Below are 24,499 nucleotides of genomic sequence, written 5' to 3'. Positions count from 1 at the left end.
TGGAACTGGCTACTCCAGACATGATGGTGGTGCGTAGGTTTGGGAAAAAAACCCTTCATCCAAAACAATTTTTACACAGAGCGGCTTCAGTTACACGTCCGGTGTAGCCTCCTTGTGAGTGAGTGTGTGTGCGTGTGTGTTTTTTTTGTGAGAGTGTGTGTGTACGGGCGAGTGAGCAGGGTACCGGCAGGGGAGGTGGAGGTGAGGGCCTGCAGGATGGAGTCGGCCTCCAGAGTGGCCATCATCTTCAGCATGAGCTCCGCCTGCTGCTCCAGTCCCACCTCTAGACGCGCATCTAGAGCTGCAGAGCACACAAGGCCACAGCATGAGGAACAGCAGCACCATCATAGACATGCTCAACACAGTCACACTCATTTGGTGCAGCTCATATGGTGATCACATCTGGAACACACAGTTCAATGAACTACCTGGACATCACAGTATTCTAAATGCAACTGTAAAGGGTCGTTGACACCAAGAAAGATAACTATAACGATAACGATAACCATAACAATAAACGCGTCCACACTGACTAACAATAAGGATAGTCTCTCCTTGTGTTAATGAATGTGATGGGTTATGATCGGCTGTTAGCTTTTTATCATTCCCAAAATCACTCTGAAAGTGACCCGCAACAATATCGTTCTTCATGCTATCGTTATAGTTTATGTGTGAACGTCGTCATTCATATTAACGAGATCGATATTTTTTATAGTTATCGTTATAGTTAACGTTCTTAGTGTGAATGGCCCTTGGTTCTACCTCAAAATTCAGATCATTTCACCATCAGAGTAGTCCGGGTCACAGAGACCCAAGTCTACTGAAATATGGATCTACAGGGCATCCAAAAGGGACTAGGGCTATGTGTGATGCCTTACCTTGTGAGACAGACACGGACAGGCTTTGGGCCCCGGGCTTCTCAGCGGGAGCCGGAGGCTTGGACACAGGTATCCCTGCGCCCCCTACATAGGCGTTATAGTTATAGGTGCCATAGTCAGCGCCCCAGTAGTCATACCAGGTGCTGCCAATTGGCTGTGAAGGAGAGGATGGAAACAGAAAACAAAAAGACAACAAAACAATGGTAAGGCCCTCTATTACCGGGAGGAGCGGGGTACAGCAGTGATGGAGGGAGTGCATAGGGGAGATTATTTATCTATTTTCTTTTTTTTTTTAATGTGAAAATCAAAACGTTTCTACCAAATTTGGATTGACAGTTAACTATGAATCTAACCAACAATAAGTATGTTAGTGTTGTGTGTGTCCTGAACAGTTGTGGGGGAAAAAACAAAGTGAAGTCTTACCTTAAAAACTTTGGCGGCGAGGGGGTCTTTTTCCAAATCAATATCTAAAGGATCAATATCAACATCCATGAGGTCTTGTAGCAAGTCAAAGTCTATGTCTTTATCTTTTTCCAAAGATGACAGAGGTGGAGCACCTTTGGACAATGAAAACAGCTTTAATATTGCCAAGCAAGCACACTAAAAGCAGCAAGCTCACAGGGGCACTCTTTAGGAAGTCACTAGGCAATTTTAAGGCCGAAATATCAAATATCAAGTCCACAACCACGGGAAGAGGATCTCTAACAAGGACCTTTGCATACAAGTTCACGAATTCATCCATAAAATGATTTGCTGAATGAAATGAAGAAATAAAACTGTTGTTCTAATGAATACTATGATTAACCTAACATTGAGTTTAGGCTAAAGGCTGTTTTAAGCTGCTGCGTCGCAATGACTGGTCAACGACCAGTTGCCTCAACGCTGCCGTGAACCTTTCAAAGTTCTGCTCTTGTGTTAATCTTATTTTCTTGCTCAACTTTTGTGAAAAATTATTGAGAAATTGACACAGTACATTCCGACAACGAAATTATTGTAACCAGAACATAAATCTGAGGTTATTTGCGTTACTGACATACACACTTTACAAATGGTAAAGTACACATAACCCCATCCTTGTAACCAAAATATGTCCGAGTTTGCTAGCAAAGCTTGTCACTACAACTAGCATGCTGCTACTCCCCACAGTAGGCTGTTAGAAGCCGACTATCAACACACAGGGCAAGTGGGCCACAGTCCTTGCGGTCAGCTTAGCCTTTACACAAGGTTAAAATGTTTTGGAGGTGCACGTCAGCCTACAGTGTAGAGCTTGGGGGGGTATATGGCAACGCACAGGGCTCTGCAGGGCTACACCTTTGAGTCGACGCAAAAGCATAAAACAGCCTTAAGATGTAACAGCATTCGTGTTACATAAGTAATGCTTCCTACAACCCCTGCAAATAGAGGGCAATTTCTGGACAGCACTGCTGTCAATATCCTGTTAGCGTTCCTCTTCCATAGCATGTAGACACAGTTTTCTATTAGGACTTTGAGTTACTGAATGTCCGCATAATGTGGCATCACAAAATGTTGCCAGAACACAAAACCACTCATACTGCACACATTTCACTTTAGTAGCTGTATGACATTACTAAAAAGAAAAGAGGAATTAAACACATGCAGCTCTATAAGAGAAAGAAACAATAAATTAATATCAGTGGAAAAAAAACATGAAACAAAAGCACCATTATTATCGAACAGCATGTGTATAAACGGGGAGGGCGAAAAGAGGGAGGGAGGGAGGGAGGAAGGGAGGAAGGGAGGGTGAGAGGAAAGGTGGTTACGGACGGGCCTACCAACGCACTTTGGAAAACCGAGGACGAGCTCCCGGGAGTACCTGCGATGATATCGGGTGCCAGGGCCTCGTCAATGCTCTCCACCAGGGGGAGGGGCGAGGGCTGGGCCAGGGCCTCCTCGGGCTCGGCCGAGGCTCCCGCGCACGCCGCCGCCGCGCCGCCACACGCCGCCGCCGCGCCCGCCTCCTCCCCCATGGCCGCCCCGTCGTCCATGCCCTCCAGGGACACGGGGGACAGAAGCTCTCCTGCACGGGGGGGGGACAACAGGGCCGTTTTACACACACACACACAACACGAAGGCAGAGTCCAGCCCACCTCTGAGACGGTGGCTGGATAAAGACGAGAAGGACGCCGTAGAAAGAGCCCGTTTCCGCAAAGGGATTCCTTCTGCTGCAGATCGTTGCCCATACATGGATTAAACCTAGTCCTAGACTAAAGCTCTCTGAAGCGTATGCTCCAGCAGTTAATAATCACTATACTCAATGGAAGTAGCTACGCCAGACGCTTCAGATACGCGCCTAGTGTAGCTCCCCTGTTAGACTACAGTGCAACAGAAATATAGATAGATTATCTTTGCCTGAAATGATCAAATACATCCAAAGACAATATAGAGAATAGCCTTTCTTGACATCGTACATGGCCGAGCTCAAGCCTGAATTCAGTCACCACGCCAGGCCAGTACATTTTCGGCCAGTGTCCCATACATAGATTAAACCTAGTCCTAGACTAAAGCTCTGCTCAAGACTTTAGTCTCCCTTAGACTACAGTGCAACAGAGATATAGACGCCTTTCCATCCGGTACCTGCTAGGATGTCCTGCAGCATGCAGGTGAGGGAGTACTGGGCCCAGGCTCCGCCCCAGGAGATGTCCCCGCGGTTGAAGTCCGTGCCCACCAGCAGCAGCAGCAGCCGCTCCAGCTGCTGCTCCGACACCACCTCGCACAGGTGGATGGTGGGCCGCGTGGCGTTCGCTATCCTCGCCAACACCTGGAGAATAGAGGAAGGGGGGGGGGAAGGAGGATTAGGAGAATGCCAGCAAATTAACATTTTGCACCCCCAAACAGTCTGCTGTGCACCTGTCTGAAATGCATCAGGAGTAAATGACTAAGAGGGTGTGTAGAGAGTATGTGTGGTTTACTGTGTGAGTGTGTGTGTGTGTGTGTGTGTGTGAGTGCGAGTCTGGCCCCGTGCCTTGCAGACGAACAGCAGCAGGTCGGCGTGGCAGGTGAAGTCCATGGAGAGCAGGAAGAGCGCCAGCTTCTGCACCACGGAGATGCAGCGCTCGTGCGCCAGCGTGAAGGGCAGCAGCTCCACCTCGGGCGCCTCCTTGGCGGCCGCCGCCGCCGCCGCCTCCGTGTCCAGGGAGGAGCGCGGCCACTCGGCCGTCCGGCGCAAGCGGATCAGATCCTTAAAGTGCTGCAGGAGGAGCAGACCCGGGGGCAGTTTGGGGAGGAGAGGAGAGAAAAAGAGGGGTCAGACAATTGGATGAGAGGAGCAATTAGGAACAGGATATGGATCATAAGACAGCAATGGTATCAACGGGATAGAAACCAGGAAGATTGGGGACGGGGGAAAATGAAAAGTGGAGGTTAAAGCAGCTTTCACACCAAGAACGATAACGATAACTATAACCATAACGGTAAAAGCGTCCACACTGGCCAACGAGTCTCTCCTCGTGTTAATAAATGTGATGGCCAAAATATTAAGGGTTCTGATTGACTGTTAGCTTTTTATCGTTCTCAAAATCGTTCGGAAAGTGATCCCCAACGATATTGTTCTTCATGTCATTATAGCTTATGTGTGAACATTATCATTCATATTAACGAGAACGATATTTGCTTATAGTTATCATTACAGTTATCGTTCTTGGTGTGAACGGCCCGTCAGAGGAAACGCTTCGCTTTAGTGAGGAGCTCCTCTCTCACCTTAGACGTGGCTTGCTTGAGCTTGGCGTGCTCGACCAGGAGCTTGTACGAGGAGCTCTTGTTGCTCTGGATCTTCTCCTTCTCGATTTGCTCCATCAAAGCTTTCTGTTTGGCTTTCAACAAATTTAACTGCTGCAATGAAAAGGGCATGATTAATGTGGAGCAACGACGGGAACCCCGACTGGCAAGGGCCGTCCACCAAACCAACCCCCCCCCCCCCCCCCCCCCCCCCCAATCCATTTCAGTGTCCCACAACGCCAGGAGGAGATGCCCTCATTCACTGAGTTAAGACACACACACACACACACACACAATTATCCATGCTCATTCTAAGGGACGAGCGATGAAGGAGTACTGGGGACACTTGAAGATAACTTTAGGGCCGTAGGTCAAAGTGGGGAGGATCCTGGAGATGAGACACATTTACCTGTTTGGTGTGGACCAGCTGTTTGCGGACCTTGCGGGAGTACAGGCGGTCTAAGCTGCTGTTGCCTTTGGTTGATCGGCTCATGTTCTGGGACTGCAGGCTGTTGTTGATGAAGCTCCACTGGTTTCCTATGAGAATAGATACATAGATAGCTTGTCAGACCATCCAAGGTTCTGTAATGACCAACAAATATGGGTCTGTTTAGGCTGCACTGCTGCATTTACTAGTGCAAGTCCATTGTTACTGCACTGGAACACCCTCTAAAATCCTGTCCTTAACATTCAGAGGTTTACAAAAAGACTGGCATCTTCCGATGAAAGGCAAAGAAAGCAGCCTGGAAGCATCTTCGTAATGAGCTTAGTTGTCAAAACACACAAAACGAATACTTGTGCAGAAAAAAGGCGGCTCCGTAGCCCTGACCAGGCCTGTGCTGACCTGTGAATGACCTCTCCCGGTCCTTCCCTCCCAGCTGCTTCTTGGAGGCGCTGGCCTCGTCCTCAACGCTGGCCACGTAGTCCAGCAGCCTGGACACCAGCATCACCACCCAGCTGATCATGGGGATATCCAGCACACCTGTTGCAGAAAACACACACACACACAGTTAGACACACAGCTTGTGGTAAGTGCAAAGACACTCTGGACGTTTTTAATCAGGTGTGACCTATGTTACTTCACATATGTCCTATCATGTGAATGTGCTTCTCTATCCATCTGAACCCAATGTGCAGGAGGGGTGTGTGTGTGTGTGTGTGTGTGTGTGTGTGTGTAGGTGTGTCCCACCTTCTGTGCGTCGGGGCTGGTGGCCCGAGGACTGCTGCAGGGGGGAGAGCAGCGAGTCCAGCAGGTTGAGGAGCCCCTCCAGGACGCCGCTGTTGCTCAGAGATCTTTGGCCGATACAGGACAGGAGCATGAACACCCTGCAGGACAGAGGGAGCCAGAGAGCTGCGGTCAGTGGGGGGCTCATTGGGCTGAGGCAGGGCTGAGGGGACAGCTATGGAGCGACTCGTGTGGGAGTACAGTATGTTAACGGCTCTGAGGGCAAGGGACCATTTCTGTACAAGAGAGTTGAGCACACTGTGTTGTGTGTGTCAGTGTGTGTGTGTTGATGCATTTATTTATAAATTCATGTGTGTGTTTGTGTACGTGTGTGTGTATCAATATAATAAACACACATGTGTGTGTGTGTGTGTGTGTTACCTGTCCTGGGGGAAGATGAGCAGCTGCTCGGAGTTGTAGAGCTCCTGCAGCACGTTGGAGAGGAACTGGCCCCACCAGCGCTCCCCCCCACACAGCTGCACCAGCAGCAGCCCCGTGTGCAGGCGGATCTTGGGCGTGCCGCTGATGCACAGGTGCTTGAACAGCTCCTCGCACGCCTGCGCGTGGAACGTGCTCTGCAGAACCGAGGGAACCGAGTGACCTATGAGAGGTGAAGAGGAAAGGGGAGGGGTGGGTTGGGGGGTTAGATTAAGCCATCATACATCACATCGCACATCAAAGCAACGAATAGCTCAAGTTGTGTAACATCCATTTGTCAGACTGAATTAACCCTCTTTTCTCACACACTTCATCATCCTGTGCAATGAGAAACAAATGTTAGGAGGAAGGGAAAGGAGACACACACACACACACACACACACACACACACACAAATAGTTACACACAGCTTGTGGTAAGTGCAAATGCGCAATATGAGAAAAACTATGGTGGGGTGGGGGGTATGAGAGATGGGGGAGGGGAACAAACGAAAGAAGCACTGGGTGGTGAAGAGGAGGACAAGAGAGCGAGTGGATGAGAGAGGAAGGCACCACGGGACACAAGGAGGCGGAGGGAAGACGAGAGGAAGACAAGAGCGAGTGCTCTCCGGTTAACGGAATCAAGTCATTACACGCTCCACCTGGCTTTGTAGGGGCAGCGCTAATTAATCCCACAATATCTGGGCCATCGATAAGGTCACGGGGAACAGTGACGGGGCACCGGAGAGCAGCCAGGAGCCAACCGAGGGCCGGGGGGCACGGAATGGACAAGATGAACAGACACACTCACACACACACACACTTGTGCAGCCACAGTGCCACACACACACACACACACACACACACCTTCATAATTCACTGTGCCACTACAAAAGCGGCCCTGGGATAAAGGACCTGTCAGCTGTGGCTGCTGGAGGATAATGCATTATTCTCTTTCAGGAGGACTCATCATCATTGTACGCACCAACACTTCTGGAGCAATCACTCTCTCTCTCTCTGTGTATGCGCGTGAGTGTGTGTGTGCGTGTGTGTGCGTGTGTGTGTGTGCGTGTGTGTGTGTGTGTGTATGTGAGTGTGTGTAAACTGTTGTGTAAATCACTGAATATAGTGCAAACCTATAATTGCAGTTCACCCTCAGTGACCGACACAAGTGAAGTAATAAAGTCTAGGGACAAAATCCTTCACCTCAAGTAGGAGGAACGGGCCAATATAAGGCTGGAGATTATATCAGAGAGAGGAAAATAGGAAATGGAAAGCAGCCATTTCAAAGGGATGGATGTGTCCCTTGCATGGGGCTTTCAAATTATCACATCAAAATCCGCAAGGCTGTCTGTTCCAAAGAAAGAAATGACTACCCTACAGAATAGAACATTTCATTTTCAAATGTTACCCAGGGCATTGCAAACCAGGATTTCCTGTGACTTGCAGCATGAACCCAGTGAACTCAACCAGTGTGTCCTCTGCCCCCTCATGGTGAAGAGTGGGAATCTTCATCAAAATGGGTTTCAATGGCAGATGAATGGGACTCAATGCGCACAGTCTTTAAAAACGTGAAATGTGCACCACTCACAAAAAGTCAAGGATATTCGGCTCCATAAAATCCACTATAGCCTTTACAGGTGCACTTAATGTGACCTTCTCTAAACTTCAGAATATGCATATCCCAACAGTTCAACGTTTCAGTACTTTCTGTACGGAAATATTTTACTTCAACCGAAAGCCAGATATCCCTACCGATTTGTGAGTAGTGAATCTGATCAAATGAGGTGTGCAATACAGCAATTTCCTGTGTATTAGTCGCATTGTGTATAAGCCGCAGGACAGTGTTTTAAGTTACAAGTTAAGTTAAGTTAAGTTAAGTGAAAAGAAACACAACCATAGCAATACCATATTAACGGCACCCGTGTATTAACCTCATTTTGCAAAATCAGTGTATCAATGCTGCGGCTAATAGTCTGGAAATTACAGTACAAGGCTGTGTGCTTTCACTGTATGACCTCTTAAATTTAACCTCTAGAAGAACACCGGCGTGTCCCAATCGAGGGGGCCGAGGCGGCGACCGTTCAGCTCACCGTTGGAGGTGTGCAGCAGGCTGAGGAGTGTGTCCAGCAGGTAGCGGATGACCGTGCGCAGCTGCTCGGTGGACGAGCCGTGGACGAGCTCGCGCGTGTCGCAGGCGTCGGGCAGCGTCTTGCGTCCGGCGCCGAGGGAGACGCGCAGCCGCTGCACGGCGTGGTGCGCCAGGTTGAGCTGCAGCTGCAGCTGCACGCAGTCCTGGTAGGCCGAGAAGACGCGCTGGTCCTCCTCCACCGCCTTGTCGGGCTTGCGCAGGAAGTACTGGGCGTTGTTGGCGCTGTTGAGCGGCGGCAGGTCGATGCTCTGCAGCAGAGTCTCCAGGCGGTGGCAGGCCAGGTTGTACCTGAAGGGGGGGGGGGGGGGGGAGAGATCAGTGGAGTTCAGACTTGAGACTTCACAGTTCCGAGGGTGACGATGCATGGTGCAACTTTCGGTTTTATGTTGCTGGGAAACCACAAAACCAGTTCCATGTCTTTTGATGGGATCATCATAAGTTACCCACTGACACGTAAAATGATGTCCAATATCAACAGGAATGTAACCGAACAGGAATACTCCAGAACATCGCACGGCAAACATTGCTCAAAAGGTTGCCTCGTGCGTCGTGAGCTTAAGGCTTGCACAAGCAAAAGCATCGGCTCCAAGTCTGATAATTTCATTTAAATCTGACAGTCACAAGCAAAGAGCTCATGTAAAGCGAAAAAGAAATATATATTTCTGACATAATGGATATCACATATTGGGGTGGCTAAAGTGACACAAGAGGAATTGATTTAATTGGAATATTGGTGGTGATTTGCTTTGGGCCAAAGTGTTGATAACCGGGTTCTCACTCTAAGTCAGACTTGAAATTCCTTGACTTTTCCCTGACCATAAAACTTTCCATGACCTCGACACCAGCATTTCCCCGGCATGTTTGCCTGAAGTGACACCACCAGCCAAGATTCCATTCTAGAATGTTGCACATGTTTAGAGCGGGAAATGTTTCGGGCAAAACAAAAACATTAAAGGTGCATCCACACATGAAATGAGAATACACAGCAGGTTTTGGCTATTAGATAATTTACTGTTAATAACATTCCCTGATATTCCCTGACTGTGCATGCAAATTGACCAAATTCCCTGACTTTCCCCTGACTGGAAATGCCTCTTCTGAAATTCCATGATATTCCAGGAATTCCCTGACCCATGGGAACCCTGTGATATCTCCGGCGGCGTGGGACTGACCTGCACTGGATGTCCTCCTGCAGGGCCACCATCATGGCCAGGTGCTGGTCCACGTCGGGCTGGCTGGCCGCCTCGCTCTCGCCCCGCAGGGGGTCGTGCATCAGCTTCAGCTCGCTCTCCCACGGCAGGATGTAGGTGTGGCCGTAGTAGAAGCCCAGCGGGATCTTGGCCCTCGCGTTGGTGCTGCCGTAGCGGCCAATCACAGTGATCTAAAGAGGAGAAGCGCGTGTTATGACAAATGACACACGCTGATCCACCCGTGTCTTTGGTTGTTAGCCCCATACCGCTGGCACTACTTTATACTGATATGTGATTTCATTTAAAATGTGGATGTGGGGAAAATGAAATAGATTCTGAAGGGCCGTTCACACCACGAGCGATAACTATAACGGCAAGAAGCATCATAATAGCTAATATGAATGACAAAACATATCATTAATGACATAAAAGCAATATTGTTGGGGTCACTTTGAGTTATCGCTATATTTATTGCCCTTACTGTGAATGGCCCTAAACACTACAGTAAGTCACCAGAAAGTATGGAAATATCCAGACTAAAGATATATGGCCAACAAAGACCAATCATCATCTTCTTCTGACCTTCATGAAGCGGCAGACAGGCGGGGGCAGCAGGTCGTGAAGGATGAGGGAGTGTGTGCTGATGTCGGTAGCCACAACCAGCCGCCGGCCATCCACCTCCTCGCCCAGCGTCCAGATGTCGATGGACAGCGAAGCCAGGTCCCCGCAGGTGGGGATCAGTGCGTCCGTCAGGAGCACTGGCCGACCGAAGTCCAGCGTCACAAACCTCCGCGCACCTGAACAAAGCACGAGATTGTGAGAACCATACTTCATACTGCCGACCGCAGTGTCTTGCTCCAACAGCTACCGTTCCTTAGATAAACACAATTATAGAACTTGAGAAATGTCAGCTACTTTTTAATGAACATCTTCTGAATCATGATTTCCATGCAGTCATAAACATTGCTTTGCTAGAACAATGAAAATTGTGAACACCGGCAAAACAAAAAAGCTGTGCTGGTGGTGTGTGTGTGTGTGTGTGTGTGTGTGTGTGCGCGCGCGCGTGTGTGCATGCCTCACCTGAGTGCATGCGCTCTATGATGATGGACTGGTGAGGCGGAGGCTGCAGAAAGTGGGAGGCCTGAGAGATGGCTAGCGCCAGCCCACTGCCCATAGGATGCTGCAGACAAGCAAAGACAAACATGGTGAACTCACGCTCACATTCACCGCAACCGTGATCAAGATCGTGCATTTCAGCAGGATTCTCATTGTACCACACAGTTTTGCAAAACAGCCTGTGAACTACTGAAAACTATTAAAAAGTAAGGTCTAAGGAAGACAAGTACCAACTAGGGAATTAGTAGGTCTAATAATAAACTGTCCATAACGGTCAGTAACAATGTTTGCAACAGATTTCCACAACATGCAGCACAAACAGAAGCTCATAAGCGCCATCTCTGTGCCTCTACACGAGGAGCCGGCACGCGGGAAACTGACCGGCTTGGCCTTCTGGGAGTTCTTGTTGTGCGCGGCGAGGTTGACGGCGGGCGGGTCCATGATGGAGCCGGGGAAGAGCTGGGCCAGCTCCACGCTGATGGCCGCCGACACGGCCTCGTTGGGCGGCGTCAGCGGCGGCGTCATGAAGAGCGGCGTGGTCTTTGGCGTGGGCGGGATGACGTCGGAGGGGTGGATGAAGAAGCCCGGCGCGCTGGAGGCCGAGCCCGAGGGGTTGGAAGGCACCGAGTTGTGGATGGGCCCCACGCCGGACGCGGCCGCCGCCGCCGAGGTGGTCTGGTGCAGCTTGGCCTCCAGCTTGGCTTTCTGCTGAGCACAGGAGAGGAGATCAAACTTCACAACGTTAGAACGCTGCGCTAATTAGGAGGCATCAGTACACTCGTTCGCTCTTGTTAACAGCAAACTAACAAAAATATAAAGATGATCTGTATCTGTATGAAACCAACAGTGTGAACCAATGATTATTTAATCAGAGTATATCATATCTCTGTTTTTCCGTGAAATAATTCACGATATGAAACTGTAGACTGTATACTGTCGAATTATGCGAAAACGTGAAATTCAACATTTTAACCCGGAAGTTTGTTTATTGTGGATTTTCTCAAAATAACGTCATGCACAAAGCGACTGATTTCACTTTGAAGGGTCACATATATGCTGTTGGTTCCCTACACTGAACATGCGCATGCTGAGTAGTGTGTGTGTGTGCTTGCGAGTGACCAAGGCATTGGCCTATATTCCCACGCGAGGTGGTATTTGTGCATGCAAATGAGTCATGTGTGCTTCTCTGACCTGTTGCTGCAGCTTGAGCAGCTGCTGCTGCTTCTCCTGCAGGACCTGGAGCTGCTGCTCGGCCGACACCATGGCGTGGGACAGCGACTGCAGCGCCACTTGGGCCGCCGAGCTCAGCGCCGTCGACGCCTCGCCGACCGACCCCGCCGACAGGCCGCCCACCGTGGGGGTCACCCCGAACGTGCTCACTGCAGGGTGGACACACACAAATGACCCGGCGTCAGCATGAAATCAACAATTCGAGACAGCATGTGGAGGGAAGACTATATGGACTTGCCTTCAGTGTGCTTCAAAGTGACCTCTTCATTTTGACTTCGTCTACTGAACTGATCCAGCTACAGTTTTGAAATCTAGCAAGACTGTCAATTGAGGCACCTTGGCCTGGAGTGCTGTACGGCACTTTGTACACTTCAAATTGGGTTGTGATCATAATGGCATGCAGAACCAAAATGTTTTAGAGTCAAATACTCTAATGATGGAGTGAATATTTCATTTAATTTAATGTAATGGCTCAGTACTAAGAGTTGGCATGTCAGACAGTTGAAGTAATACAAGAGGGCTTATGTACCGGTGAACATGCTGGCGTCGTCCCTCTCCACCCGGGTACCGTCGCTCGTGGAGACGCAGGTGAAGTGCAGAGGCTCCACCTCTAGGAGGCCGGTCAGGGCCGTGAAGCTGCCCTCAGCGGCCGCACAGTTGCTCACCTTACCGTTCCCTACACACACACACACACACACACACACACACACACACACACACACACAAGCACACAATGTGAGGGGGGCAGGGAGCATAATAGATATGCACAGATAGGGCAAGAGACAAAGGCAGAGCGGGAGCGACAACAGAGAGAGTTGAGCCAAACAGGGAGGGGAGTGGGATAAAGGGAGAGCGTTAACAACGCTGCTTTAGTTACATGAGCTCAATCCAAACAAGCACAAGAGATCCTGATCTGCTCTCTCTCTCTGGGAGACATCTGATAATGCTATCCAGGTGTACGGCTAATCTGAAGATCTAATCCAGTTAATCCTGGACCTCTATTGTCCAGGCTGCAATGGCATAGAGAGGAGAGGACAGAGCCGCATGCAGATAGACAACAAATGAAGGAACACAATGTTTTCTTTATCATGTCCCATCTACCCAGGGGCTAAAAATTGGAATTAGCAAACAGCTGGTACACAGCATCTCCTCTCATCTAAGACTAACGTGTTTGGTCTCTTACTTAATTCTTAAATCTTCTTTCTCAGCTTTAGTTTGTGTCACTACAGTACAGGGTCACTGCGGTGATGCCCGCGGAGGGCATCTCACCTGAGAGAATGTCGGACAGGTCGATCTCGTCAGACTGGACTCCGATGCTGCTGTTGAAGGCATTCTTACAGGACGAGCCGCTCACCTCCAGGTCAAAGAGCACAGGGTCGAAGGGGGAGCTGTACAGCCCATACCTGTAAACACAAAGTAGCAAACAAATCAACAAACACACAAACAAAACAAACAAACAAACACACAAATTCCAATAGTCTCAGGCTTTCACTAATTCCTCATTAGCAGAACTGCAGTGGTGGAGTAGAGCATTCCTAATACTATCTCACAGCACAGAAGAAGACAATGTTATTCTGGAATACAAAACGATAGTTCTTGTGTCTCAATATGTGTTTGCCTGAAGGCATCTGGAGGCTATGCCCCTGGTTATCATCTAGTGGAAACACTTCAGTCCCCTCAGGGCGGTGCCGACTCCCAGACTCACCGGGTCTGCAGCAGAGCCTCCAGGGGGGTGAGGCGGTCCTGCAGCTGCCGAGAGACGGCCGTGAGCAGGGAGGCGCACGCCGTGCTGCAGCCCGCCAGGTCCTCGTCCTTTACGTAGTTCAGCAGCACAAAGTACCAGAACACTGCACCTGAGAGAGCCAGCGGAGCGGGACAGAGAGGAGAGGAGAAGAGAAGGGAAGAGAAGAGGGAGCAAAACAACAAGCGTGAGGGCCTCCATCAAAATGCAAAACGTTGCCTTTTTGTCGGCAGCTATCGCTCCTGATTTGAGATATTCCTCCTGGTAAAACCCACTGACTGCCAATCAAGTCAACATGATCATCAATTCTGCTATACAGTATTTACACAAGACATGTATAGAGGATTGAAACTGTGTTCGTCTCAGGTCCATGGTTTAGGTAAAACAACAACACAATAATACAGGAATGTAGTACAAAGGACATACCACCAGTAGCTGCTGCGGGTAAGTAAGGCATATTCTCCAGCAGCGCCTTCAACAGAGCCATGCCAAATCCCTGCTGTCCAGGGTCTCCTTTCCCATTACTGCAAACACAAGAGACAACACTTATTCCTCACCTCTCGAAAAACAATCAACAATGTTTACTCATATGCTTACAAATGGTGGCCTTAATTGGTCTAATGGGAGTTTTTTTGTGTACTGTGATCTCTTACCTAATACAAAGTGCAAGAAAACGTGCGCATTTGTGGGCTATGCTTCGGCCCGCCTGGAAGAAGCAGACTCGGACCATGTCTATGAGCCGCTTCCTAGTCTTGGTGAGGAGGCCCTCCTTGCCCTCTCTGGGACTGGACACGCAGAGGTCAGGGCTTAGTGGACAGAAACATAGGTCAGTCACAGAGCATGGACACGCACACATGAACATAAAACACCAATATGTGGACACTTGAACTTCTATCATTTCTATTAAATAAGTCAAATCGTTAAATCGTCCTGTGATTGGATATCTCTGAATGACGCAACCAAGCACTACAAACACAGAATTACTTAGACACACACACAGGGATTAAAGCAAAAAAAAATCCTGAGCCTGAACTTTTTTAGACTCGTGCATGCGACTCTATACGACACTATGTTGGTCGATCGATTGGAAACCGGTTTACTTTTTGGAGTGTTTGCACACGACACAGGCCTTGTTTGTGATGTTGGACACCAAGAAAGGCCAATAGGTGACAATTGTAGTCCAACACACTAACACGACACACTTTATATCAAGTTTTGCTGCTAATCTTTGTCTTTGACAGGTTACAAATTGACCTACAATCATAAGGTGTCATGTTGTAAGGATATGTGAAATTGGAAGGCAGGCATTTGAAGAATAAGATTTAGTTGCAACCATTTAAGTTAAGGTATTCAAAAAAAGACAATGATTCTCTTTCTAAAGAGTAATAACAGTCTTTCCCACAGATTAGAAGGCAATGTGTGGTGGTTGCCTCATGTCTGACTTTTTATCGCTTTGCTTTCATATAATGTGAATTTATTTATTTAATGATTTTTTAACAAGATGTAAAGCACACACACACACACACAACACACACACACACATGTGTAATTATTTATACATTCTGTATACTGACATTTCTGATATTCATAACAGCAAACTTTATGCAGCTTATAGCCTGCTATTCATATTACAACTCCACCTCTTAAATTCAGCTGTTTGATTGAAGCCTCAAAATATTGTAAACAAAGTAGCATAGTTGGCTAGTTTATCATCCATCTAGCTGGTTGGACTGCAGTGTCCCCACGTGTGTTTAAGTTTCAAGGTAAGCCAAGGTAAGACTTAAATCTTGGAGTTGAAAAACATTGGTATTGAGATGGTCAGTCAACTTGAATGCAGAGTTTTAATCAGATGTGTGTAGCATAGCCTACTAATGATGCTAACCGTTTTTAACAATAATTCAGCTAGTCGTCTTCTGTGCGTCATTGCGTTCACGACTGTGAATGTTTTGTTTAATGTGCATGTCGAGGGGCGCGTGTCCATGAGTGCGCACGAGAGCGGGCCAAGGAAAATTCGTTTACTTCTATACTGTTTGGTAAAGTTGCACGCATAGTCTACAAAATTTGCGGAAGAACTTATGCTTCCACCCGCAGCGTCAGGTGCATCAGTGCGACCACGCTTCCAGGGATGATCTCGTTATAGAGACAGACGCGGTGTGCACGAAGGGGAGTCTGTGTCTGTGTCCGAGAGAGTGTGTGTGTGTGTGTGTGTGTGTGTATATTAAAGGGCGCGTGACGCGTGAGTGACAGAGAGGGAGAGCAGGGAAAGGAAATGCAGCTTAACGAATGCTGCGTGTTTTTCAATAGCGTTAACAAATAAATAATATTTTTAAAAAATGAACGCAGTCAATGGCCGCACGCCGGAATTCCGGCACGGTGCCGGAAAACTTTAATCCCTGCACACACACACACACACACACACAGATCCGTACCTGCAGGGTCCGTTAGAGTAGACCCCAGCCAGCCAGCAGAGGATATCCAGAATGAGACTCTGGGCGTGCTCAGTGCTGGCCGTCTCGTCCGAGCGTTTACACAAGCCGTTGAGCAGCTTCTCATGGAATTCTGGGAACTGCAGCATGGCACAGCGCTGGATTCTATGGCAACAGACACAAACAACAGATTTATACGTGTCCATAAAGCACTGAGAATACTAATCGGCTCAGTCCGTACGCCTGTCTGTCTTGAATTTGTACCCCAATCTTGTACCGCAATTTTGTTTGGCATAAAACATAAAAACTGTCCCGCGGTTTATACACTACACAGCTAAATACACAGGAAATTACTGTAGTACTCATCAAAGGTATGAAAAGGACAGCACTGATTGATTTAACTCCCTGAAAAACCCTGTGTTTGTGGTGTCAACATGAAGAGAGTACTGGGTGCACTTGAGCGGCACTGGGCTGTGCGGGTACCTTTCTTTGGGTATGGAGGTCTTTTTGAACCTCCGGATTGTGATTGACACTTCCTGCAGGAGGTCACAGCCGCGCAGGTTATCTGGTTTCTTTGATGCTGGTGGAGGCTCCACTTTAGATGTGGAGGCTTTTTCCTGATGAGAGAACCAGGAGAAAAAAGGAGGGAGGGAGGAGAAAAAAAAAGATCAGGCGGGCTTCACAGTAGAAAGGGAGAGCTCACAGCGAATGTTGTTTTGATTGGATAACAGTGCAGTTTCCCCCTGCAACCACTAGGTGGTGCTAGCAAAGCAAAAAGCCTTCATAGGGAATAAAACTCAACCAGAACCGACTCATTACTTCCATCTGGTGTGTACAGAGGACTACAAAGCCCCTCTCAAGCCAAGCCTGCATATAATGGTGGTAAACTACTGCTCAGTCCAACAGCACAACAGCTTATTGAGGGCGAAGGAGAGGACTAAGGACATGAGGAGACAACAGAGCGTGCTCAGACCGTGAGCTCAGCGACTGTACCTTGGAGGCCTGGGCCCGCTGCAGCAGGGAGGACAGGGACTGGGCTTTACTGCTCTGAGGCTTGGAGGGCATCCTGACCACCGGCCGTGGGCTCTCCTCCATGCCCTTGTCGCTCACCGCCTTGATGTGGACCAAGAACGAGCGGTACTTCCCCCCCGCCATACCTGCGAGGAGACGAGAGAGAGAGAGAGAGAGAGAGAGAGAGAGAGAGAGAGAGAGAGAGAGAGAGAGACACACACACAAGCGGTTTGGTTCTAATTCCACTCTTTATGTCTTGCCGTACCACCCCTAGAACTCCCCTCACCGACTACACCCAAGGCCTCACCTTTGACCAACTTGGGACTTGTTAAGCTCAACATCCCGGCGTGTCCTGAGAGGTCGAGGCCACTGGCCAACCACACGGGGCCGCAGAGGATGTCCTCCTTATGGTCCTCGAGAAAGGGACAGAGTCTGGAACCTACGGGGAGAAAGACCAGGCCGAGCGGCCATTAAGACATGGAACAGATCAGATTGCCTTCAGATGCTGTCAGGACGCAAGGATTCCACAAGGACTCAATTAATGTTGACAATTGGAAAATAGGTCACATTGATTGAATCGCTGTAAAGCAGATACCGCACAGGGACTACTTAGATGTCTATAGGGACAATGGCTTTGCTTTTCACAATGCCCTTATGAAGGGTGTTGTCCATGCGGTTAGCTGGGAAGTGCATTTAAATGGTGGAGGGTGGGAATTTGCTGTAGCTAAGCCTACGATGCCAAAACACTGATCCTAACGTCTTTTAGAGCATCTTTAGTCTTAATGGAATTACTAAGGAAACCCATCACCTTGCTGGAACTTAATGAACCCCACAGAGAGAAGGATTTCACCTTACAGGAACGACCTTGAAAGCATCCTTTGGCCACCTTACAAGGACTCTTCTCCCCAGTGCAAACGCAAGTGAGTTTGACAGTGAGGTTACCTGGTGATTCCTCAATATCCATGAACTGAATGTCCTCTGCAAAGTCATGTAGGAGAGGCTGGCCATTCCTCTCGCCGTTGGTGTGCAGGGCCTGAGACAGGGGGAACGTGATCTGCCTGTCCACTGCTGTCTCTGGAGATGGGGGGGTGGGGGGGGGGGGGGAAGCAGAGGTGCTTGTCAAAAGGGAGAACCGGTCAGCTGTCAGTTTGCCTCAAACATCACGGGGCAGATGGGTTTACCGGTCCATGGAGCATACTCAAGAAAGCTATTAGATTGGGCCTTCAGTGTGTGTGAGTGTGTAAGTGTGTGTGTGTTGGTATGTTCGGGGAAAAGAAAGGGAGAGCGAGAGAGAGAGAGAGAGAAAGAGAAAAAGAGAGAGGAAGGGAGAAAGAGAGATAGAGAGAGAAAGGAGAGAGAGAGAGAGAGAGAGAGAGAGAGAGAGAATAGGGAGAGCAACTGCATCCTCACCGTTGACCTTGCCTAATCCTGGGGCCTTGTTCTTCAGCAGGGTGACCTGGATCTGTGGAATGTTGGTAATGTTGGCGTTCATCACAAACTTGAAGTCCACGTGGCCCACCATGCAGGCTTTGGGCAGCACCAGCTCAAACACGTGCTCATCCCAGCTGGAGCTGCACACAGGGGGAACCGCAGCGAGGAAAACAGAGTATTACTTTACAATCAACCTCCAACCTCCAGCCAAAGCCCTCATCTGCTTCCAACTGTTTGCCCTCAAACAGGACTACTGTTATCTTAGCTTACGGGTGTGTTTTTTGACAGGACAAAAAAAGGTTTGTGCTTGTGTGTGTGTGTGTGTATATGAGAGAGAGAGCCAATTTGCAGTAGGCCAAGAGAGGCTATGATGCTTCAAGACTGAAATTGTATCAGGTTCATTTCACATACTAAATCATGCCTATTGCTTTACATGGCCTCAACTGTATCCATTAGTATTTCATATAATGCATATAATGCATATGTGGAGAAACAGCACCCTTATGCATACACATCAACATATGGAGAGCTCTGTTGCTCTTGCACACACCAACACCACACATGCGTACTTGCATATGTCATTGCAGACACACACACACACACACACACACACACACACACACACACAGACACAGGCGTACCTGTCGCTCTGCAGCTTCCATGTGCGCGTGTGCTGCGCGGCGTCGCCGTGGTGCTGCTGGTGCAGGTGCTGCGGGTGGCGTCGCTGCTGCTGCTCCTGCTGCACCTCCACCCAGCAGGGCGGCACCGTGGCCGAGAAGCGCGGCGTCAGCGTCTCGAAGCGCGTCAGCTCCACCAGCGACGACAGCATCTCCACGCCCAGCGCTTGGTCCACCAGGAGGTCGACACCCGCTGCGGCCGGACACACACACACACAAAGTTAGACACACATCATCATGTGAAGCACAAGTGTGTCACACTATTACCCCATCTACAAAGAGAAACAATATTCTGAGAATCGCTGCCCATTCCTCCCACACTCAGCAAGGTCATGCACATGGTCCAAGCTACAGAAGTGTGACAGAGTCTTGACCTTAGAGGTCAGCACTATGGTGAAACGGTATTGAGGTCTTGTGCAAGGAAAACAGCACTGCTTCAGGGAATAGAATTTCCAAAGAGCAACAAGGAAAACATTCAGAATCAGGACTATTGCCGGTCGCGCATGACGACTGGAAAATGGATGGATTTCACACTTGAAAACACAACAGTTGTTCCATTCAGACACTGATTCACGGTTTGTAATGGTAACCAGGTTATGGTCACACCGAGGCGTGATGAGTGAGGGTCTGACCGTGAAGATGAAGAGACTGACCTGTGATCCCTGGGCTTGAGGGGTTCGAGGACGGCTTCGTCCCTTCAAACAGCTGATCGACCCCTTTAGAAAGGGGGCCGTCAACAAAAATGTCGGCGTCATCTATATCGTCAAACACACCTCCAATTTGAAGGAAATGAAGTTCTCCACCTAGAGGGGCAATAAGACACAGTCATGTCTAAATAGCAGTGCTTATTACAGACGACAGCACAACCCCCGCAATACGAGGCATATCATTTCACACGGGCCAGAGGCTGCTCTGCAGCGTAGGGGTTGAAAGCAGCTGTTACAGCCCACTTCTCTTCAACATCACCAGACACTCATAAAGTCATCCACCTTCACCCTGCCATTACCTAGCAGCCCACACATCTTCACTTGTCCTGAAGGCACCCCACCCACCCACACACACACACACACACACACACATACTAATAGGACCATGCCATATGGAAAAAGTGGTGTATGGAGGACAGCAAAACAGCCTACTCACTATTTGCTAGTGGGGGTGGGGAAGGGGGCGTGTTTGTGTGTGTGTGTGTGTGTGTGTGTGTGTGTGTGTGTGTGTGTGTGTGTTGGCAGAGGCACAGTTCTGATTTACGTGTTCAGCTAAGGAATTTATGGGCTATGTGATACATTTACAACTGCCAGTTGAGAAACAGAGGGCACCCCCAACTACCACCCCGCCCCTGCCCCCGCCCCCCCCTCCATGATCTGTGCGACGGATCACTGAAGCCGTGTAATGCAGTGCAGAGGGAGCTAGTGCTACACGAGACATCCAGAGCAGAGGGCTGCAGGCTACGGGGAGGTCACTGCACTGCGCTTGACTACAACTTTTCACTTTAAAACACTAAGCACTATGTTCAGGGAGTCAAGAGATTGAGAATGAATAACTCAGGTGATTGAAAGGTCATGCAGATTAGAGGGCATGGACTCAAGCAATCAAACAAGGATCGAGATTCATCATTAGACAAGGAGGTGTTAACAATGACTAAGTTGTGTTAAGTTGCGTTGATGTATTGTGCTCTCCCTCGATGTCGAAACCCTAACGATCGGAATTTCACATATATATCCAGAGCATGGTGACGCAAAATAATCGGGAAAAAGATCGGGAATCTGGGGAAGCACTGGCAGCCAGCGAAAGGGGTCCTCACCTTTCGTGCAGGCGCACAGACGGTCAGTTCCCGAGCAGTAGGTGACTGAGACAAAGGGGTCCACCTCGTCGCCGCCCTCTTTGATGGGCGGCTCGACCTTGGCCAGCACCTCGAGCGTGGCCAGGTCCAGCACCATGATGTAGCCGGCCTGCGTGGTCACCACCAGCTTCTCCTTGGCCGTGGACGGCGCGGGCGTGGAGGCGTTGGTGCCGTGGGCGGCACTGCCAGCGCCACCAGCGGGTCCGGCGGCGGAAGAGGCGGCGTTGGGGCCGGCCGCGGGGCCGTTCTTGAGGCCGGGCGGCGGGGTGTCCTCCGAGGCGTCCTCGCCGTCCTCCTCGCGGCCGTCCAGCACGTCGGCGGGCAGCAGGATGAGCGAGGTGACGGCGTCGCGCGGGTCGCGGATGTGCTGCACCTTGACCGGCTCCTCCTCCAGCGTCACGATGCGCGTGGAGTAGTTGAGCTTGTACAGCACCAGGTAGCCGCCGCCGCCGCTGCCCGTGCTGCCCCCGAACGCCCGGGACGAGGGCTGCTGCTGCTGCAGCTGCTGGTCGGGGGGCAGGATGAGGGGCGTCTGCTGGGGCGAGGTGCCCGGCGCGTGGCCGCCCTCGAGCCCGTTGGCCAGCGTGGGCAGCGCCTGGAGCTCGTCCTTGCGCCCGCGGCTGCAGAGGGCCGAGTGCAGGCGGTTGAGGTTGTTGAGCGCCTCCACCTGGTTGATGGCGCTGAGCGACTCCACCGAGCACGGCTGCAGGCCCACCAGCAGGTGCAGGCCGTCGCTGCACGGCGTGATGGAGTCCACGTACAGGTTCTCGTCCTCCAGCTCCTTGGGCAGCCGCAGGCACTGGACCAGGGCGCCGGGCCGCGGCGGCGCCAGCGGGCCCCACTTCTCGGGCGCGTCGGCCGGCCCGATGCCGCTGTTGCCCCCCACGCTGCCGGTGGGCGGCCACGGGGCGGTGGCGTCGGCGAACTGCTGGATGTAGGTGATGGGCGGGTCCTGCAGCAGCAGCTGCTCGTGCGAGTCGAACTCCATCTCGATGATCTGCGGCACGCTGAAGCCCTCCTCGTGCAGGCTCTTGCCCATCAGGTTGTTCATCTGCGCAAACACCTTGCCGTTGGCCTTCTCGTCCGCCTCCTTGATGCTGTACAGGAGCAGCACAGGGATAGTCCGGCGGATGGGCGAGACCGGGAGGCTGGGCGAGCCCAGCTCGGGGGCCGGGTGGCAGGTCTCGATCTCCATGGGGCCCTGGTCGGGGGCCACGAGCACCAGCGGGGCGGCCTCGGGCACCTGAGTCCGTAAGGGTCCGTCGACGGCGGCGCAGGAGGAGGGGGGCGGGGGCCGGCGGGCGGGGGCCGCGGACGGCGCCCCGGGGAGCGGCGAGCTGGCGGCGGAGCGGTAGCTGAGCAGGCCGCCCGTCAGCAGGCAGGGGAAGGGAATGTTGTGCTGCTCGGCCGGCTTCTCCTTGGCCTTGTCGGCCTTGGCCTGAGCCAGCGCCGGGTTGGCCCCCAGCTCCTCCAGGTCCTTGACGGTGTCCTCCAGCACGCTGGCCACCACCTCCCACTGCAGCTTCTCCGGCTGCTGCAGCACGCTCAGCGCCGTCACGCCCAGGCTCACCTCAAGGCTCTCCTTCTGAGACGGGTGACCTGACCAGACACACACGCGCACACACACACACACACACTGTTAGCTCAACGGCCACAGATAACACAACCTGGACATTACTTTTGAAGAGTTTGGTTTCAAAAAAGCTATAGCTGTACTTGTTTCAATTTTGTTCTCCAGGTACTTTCAGTGGAACTGACTTATACGAGGTTAGGTTAATACATGGGGGCAGTTAATATGGTATTAATATGGTTTCTTATTCTGCATGTAGAAGTCACACGTTTATACTATTTGAGTGGAAGGGCACTTTGCCTCCAGTGCAATGATATAATTTCTAACAGGCCAGTCAGTAATGTTTACACACAAAACATTACCCCATGTGATACGACTTATACAAATTTCGCTTTGGACCAAAGTGTCTGATAAATACCATAACCATAAGCATGACCATAACAAATCAGCGTGACATTACCCAACACACACACACACACACACACACACACACACACAGGGTTAATCATGTTAACCGAGCAGCATACTGTTAGACCCCAGTGGGATAGCAATATATTTAACTACAGCCACCGCAGGCAGACTCAGCAGGTGGGTGTTGAGGACAACACACACACACACGCACACACACACACACACGCACACACACGCACGCACACACACGCACGAGTGAGATGTGACAGCATAGTGCAGATGGAGGGAGAAGAGGCGGGATCCACCGCCTGCTAAGTTGCGTTAACACGCTCCGTACCTGTGACTGACTCCGATCTGGAATGCTCTTCACTGTCTGAGTCCTCCAACTGATCATCACTGTAAACACACACACACACACACACACACAGGGAACATAACAGGTTACAGTGAGTGCTCAACGGCTGTCATGGGGTTGTTTTTCAGAAGACGTGATTCATGTTTGACAGATGGGATTGTGGGTTGGTGAGAGTTGATGATCTATTTCGATCTTTCAAAACTCCTGCCTCATTATGGTTACAAAATGGGCCCCGACGGCTGCCAAGCATCCTGATTTTATGCCAGATCTCTAAAAATGGGCATACAAACATCTTCAGCTTAATAAGACGGTAGCTGTTTTCATTCAATCACCCTGAAGCTTTGTGTACCACCTATAGAAAGCAAACACTGAATTCAATACTCCTTAATATTGACACTGCCAAATGAAACACCTTCATTAGGGCCTATTAGAACTACAGTATTCAGCTCTTTTATTACGCCAAGACTCGTATCGTAATTACAGCAATTTACAAAACCCACTAATTGCGCTTTGACAGCTTCTGTCCTAGCTTTACCCAGCCCATTAGCTGCATTCAGTCATGTGATTGACATCCCAAAGACCCGGGTGCTTGACTGATCATCTTTTCAGACCCTCCACGATCAACTTTGTCTGAGGCAGTGGTTCTCCAAGCTTTTTCATGGCATGGTCCTTTGACGATCATACTGTAATGAAAAATAATAAGATGCGTCTAGCGAGGCCGTACCTGTCCCCCTCAAGTTTTGGCAGGTCGGAGCAGCTGGACGAGTCCTCCAGCCAGGCCAGAGTGGGCCTCCGGGACTCGGTGCCCAGGCCCTGCTCGCTGCTGGACAGGAAGAGCTGCCGCAGGATCACCGGGTCGTACGGGTTGATCTCGAACTTCAAGTGCACCTGCAGCAGCCAAACAGAAAAGCATCACAAGGTCAGTGATCGGGACATGAGACTTGCAGCCTGATGAAGAGACGTCAAAGTGGCAGAAATCAATGGCTCGAGACACTTGAAGAGACTTCAAGTTCAGGCTGAAGATTCAGGACACTAGGGACACTCCAATAAAGAATAGGCACTCCAATAAAGAATAGGCACTATCCAATAACC

At 50.3% G+C, this 24,499-nt stretch overlaps 1 protein-coding gene across 5 annotated transcripts in view; it reads right to left on the bottom strand.

The window, feature by feature from the left end:
- birc6 (baculoviral IAP repeat containing 6) overlaps positions 1–24,499 on the bottom strand; it is a 126,746-nt gene that overhangs the window by 84,680 nt on the left and 17,567 nt on the right. For 2 of the 5 annotated variants that reach the window (XM_062519838.1, XM_062519841.1), the window contains exons 8-40: positions 24,132–24,295; positions 23,390–23,448; positions 21,033–22,670; positions 19,882–20,031; positions 19,193–19,421; positions 18,531–18,691; positions 18,063–18,194; positions 17,428–17,559; positions 17,103–17,266; positions 16,593–16,726; positions 16,113–16,274; positions 14,337–14,489; positions 14,110–14,207; positions 13,648–13,795; positions 13,212–13,345; positions 12,472–12,618; positions 11,904–12,091; positions 11,094–11,420; positions 10,677–10,776; positions 10,179–10,393; positions 9,579–9,787; positions 8,348–8,694; positions 6,220–6,439; positions 5,803–5,939; positions 5,458–5,595; positions 5,023–5,150; positions 4,596–4,727; positions 3,862–4,086; positions 3,474–3,657; positions 2,680–2,916; positions 1,302–1,435; positions 879–1,032; positions 185–301 (exon numbers count right to left, since the gene is read on the bottom strand). In XM_062519838.1, the coding sequence (XP_062375822.1) occupies positions 185–301; positions 879–1,032; positions 1,302–1,435; positions 2,680–2,916; positions 3,474–3,657; positions 3,862–4,086; positions 4,596–4,727; positions 5,023–5,150; positions 5,458–5,595; positions 5,803–5,939; positions 6,220–6,439; positions 8,348–8,694; positions 9,579–9,787; positions 10,179–10,393; positions 10,677–10,776; positions 11,094–11,420; positions 11,904–12,091; positions 12,472–12,618; positions 13,212–13,345; positions 13,648–13,795; positions 14,110–14,207; positions 14,337–14,489; positions 16,113–16,274; positions 16,593–16,726; positions 17,103–17,266; positions 17,428–17,559; positions 18,063–18,194; positions 18,531–18,691; positions 19,193–19,421; positions 19,882–20,031; positions 21,033–22,670; positions 23,390–23,448; positions 24,132–24,295 (6,997 nt within the window). The remainder of the gene's footprint in view (positions 1–184; positions 302–878; positions 1,033–1,301; positions 1,436–2,679; positions 2,917–3,473; positions 3,658–3,861; positions 4,087–4,595; positions 4,728–5,022; positions 5,151–5,457; positions 5,596–5,802; positions 5,940–6,219; positions 6,440–8,347; positions 8,695–9,578; positions 9,788–10,178; positions 10,394–10,676; positions 10,777–11,093; positions 11,421–11,903; positions 12,092–12,471; positions 12,619–13,211; positions 13,346–13,647; positions 13,796–14,109; positions 14,208–14,336; positions 14,490–16,112; positions 16,275–16,592; positions 16,727–17,102; positions 17,267–17,427; positions 17,560–18,062; positions 18,195–18,530; positions 18,692–19,192; positions 19,422–19,881; positions 20,032–21,032; positions 22,671–23,389; positions 23,449–24,131; positions 24,296–24,499) is intronic. The other 3 variants (XM_062519842.1, XM_062519840.1, XM_062519839.1) reach the window with 3 other exon arrangements.

Source organism: Sardina pilchardus, chromosome 18 (assembly GCF_963854185.1).
Source record: "Sardina pilchardus chromosome 18, fSarPil1.1, whole genome shotgun sequence".
NCBI classification, from domain to species: Eukaryota; Metazoa; Chordata; class Actinopteri; order Clupeiformes; family Clupeidae; genus Sardina; species Sardina pilchardus.
This window is presented reverse-complemented; position numbering and strand designations above follow the sequence as displayed.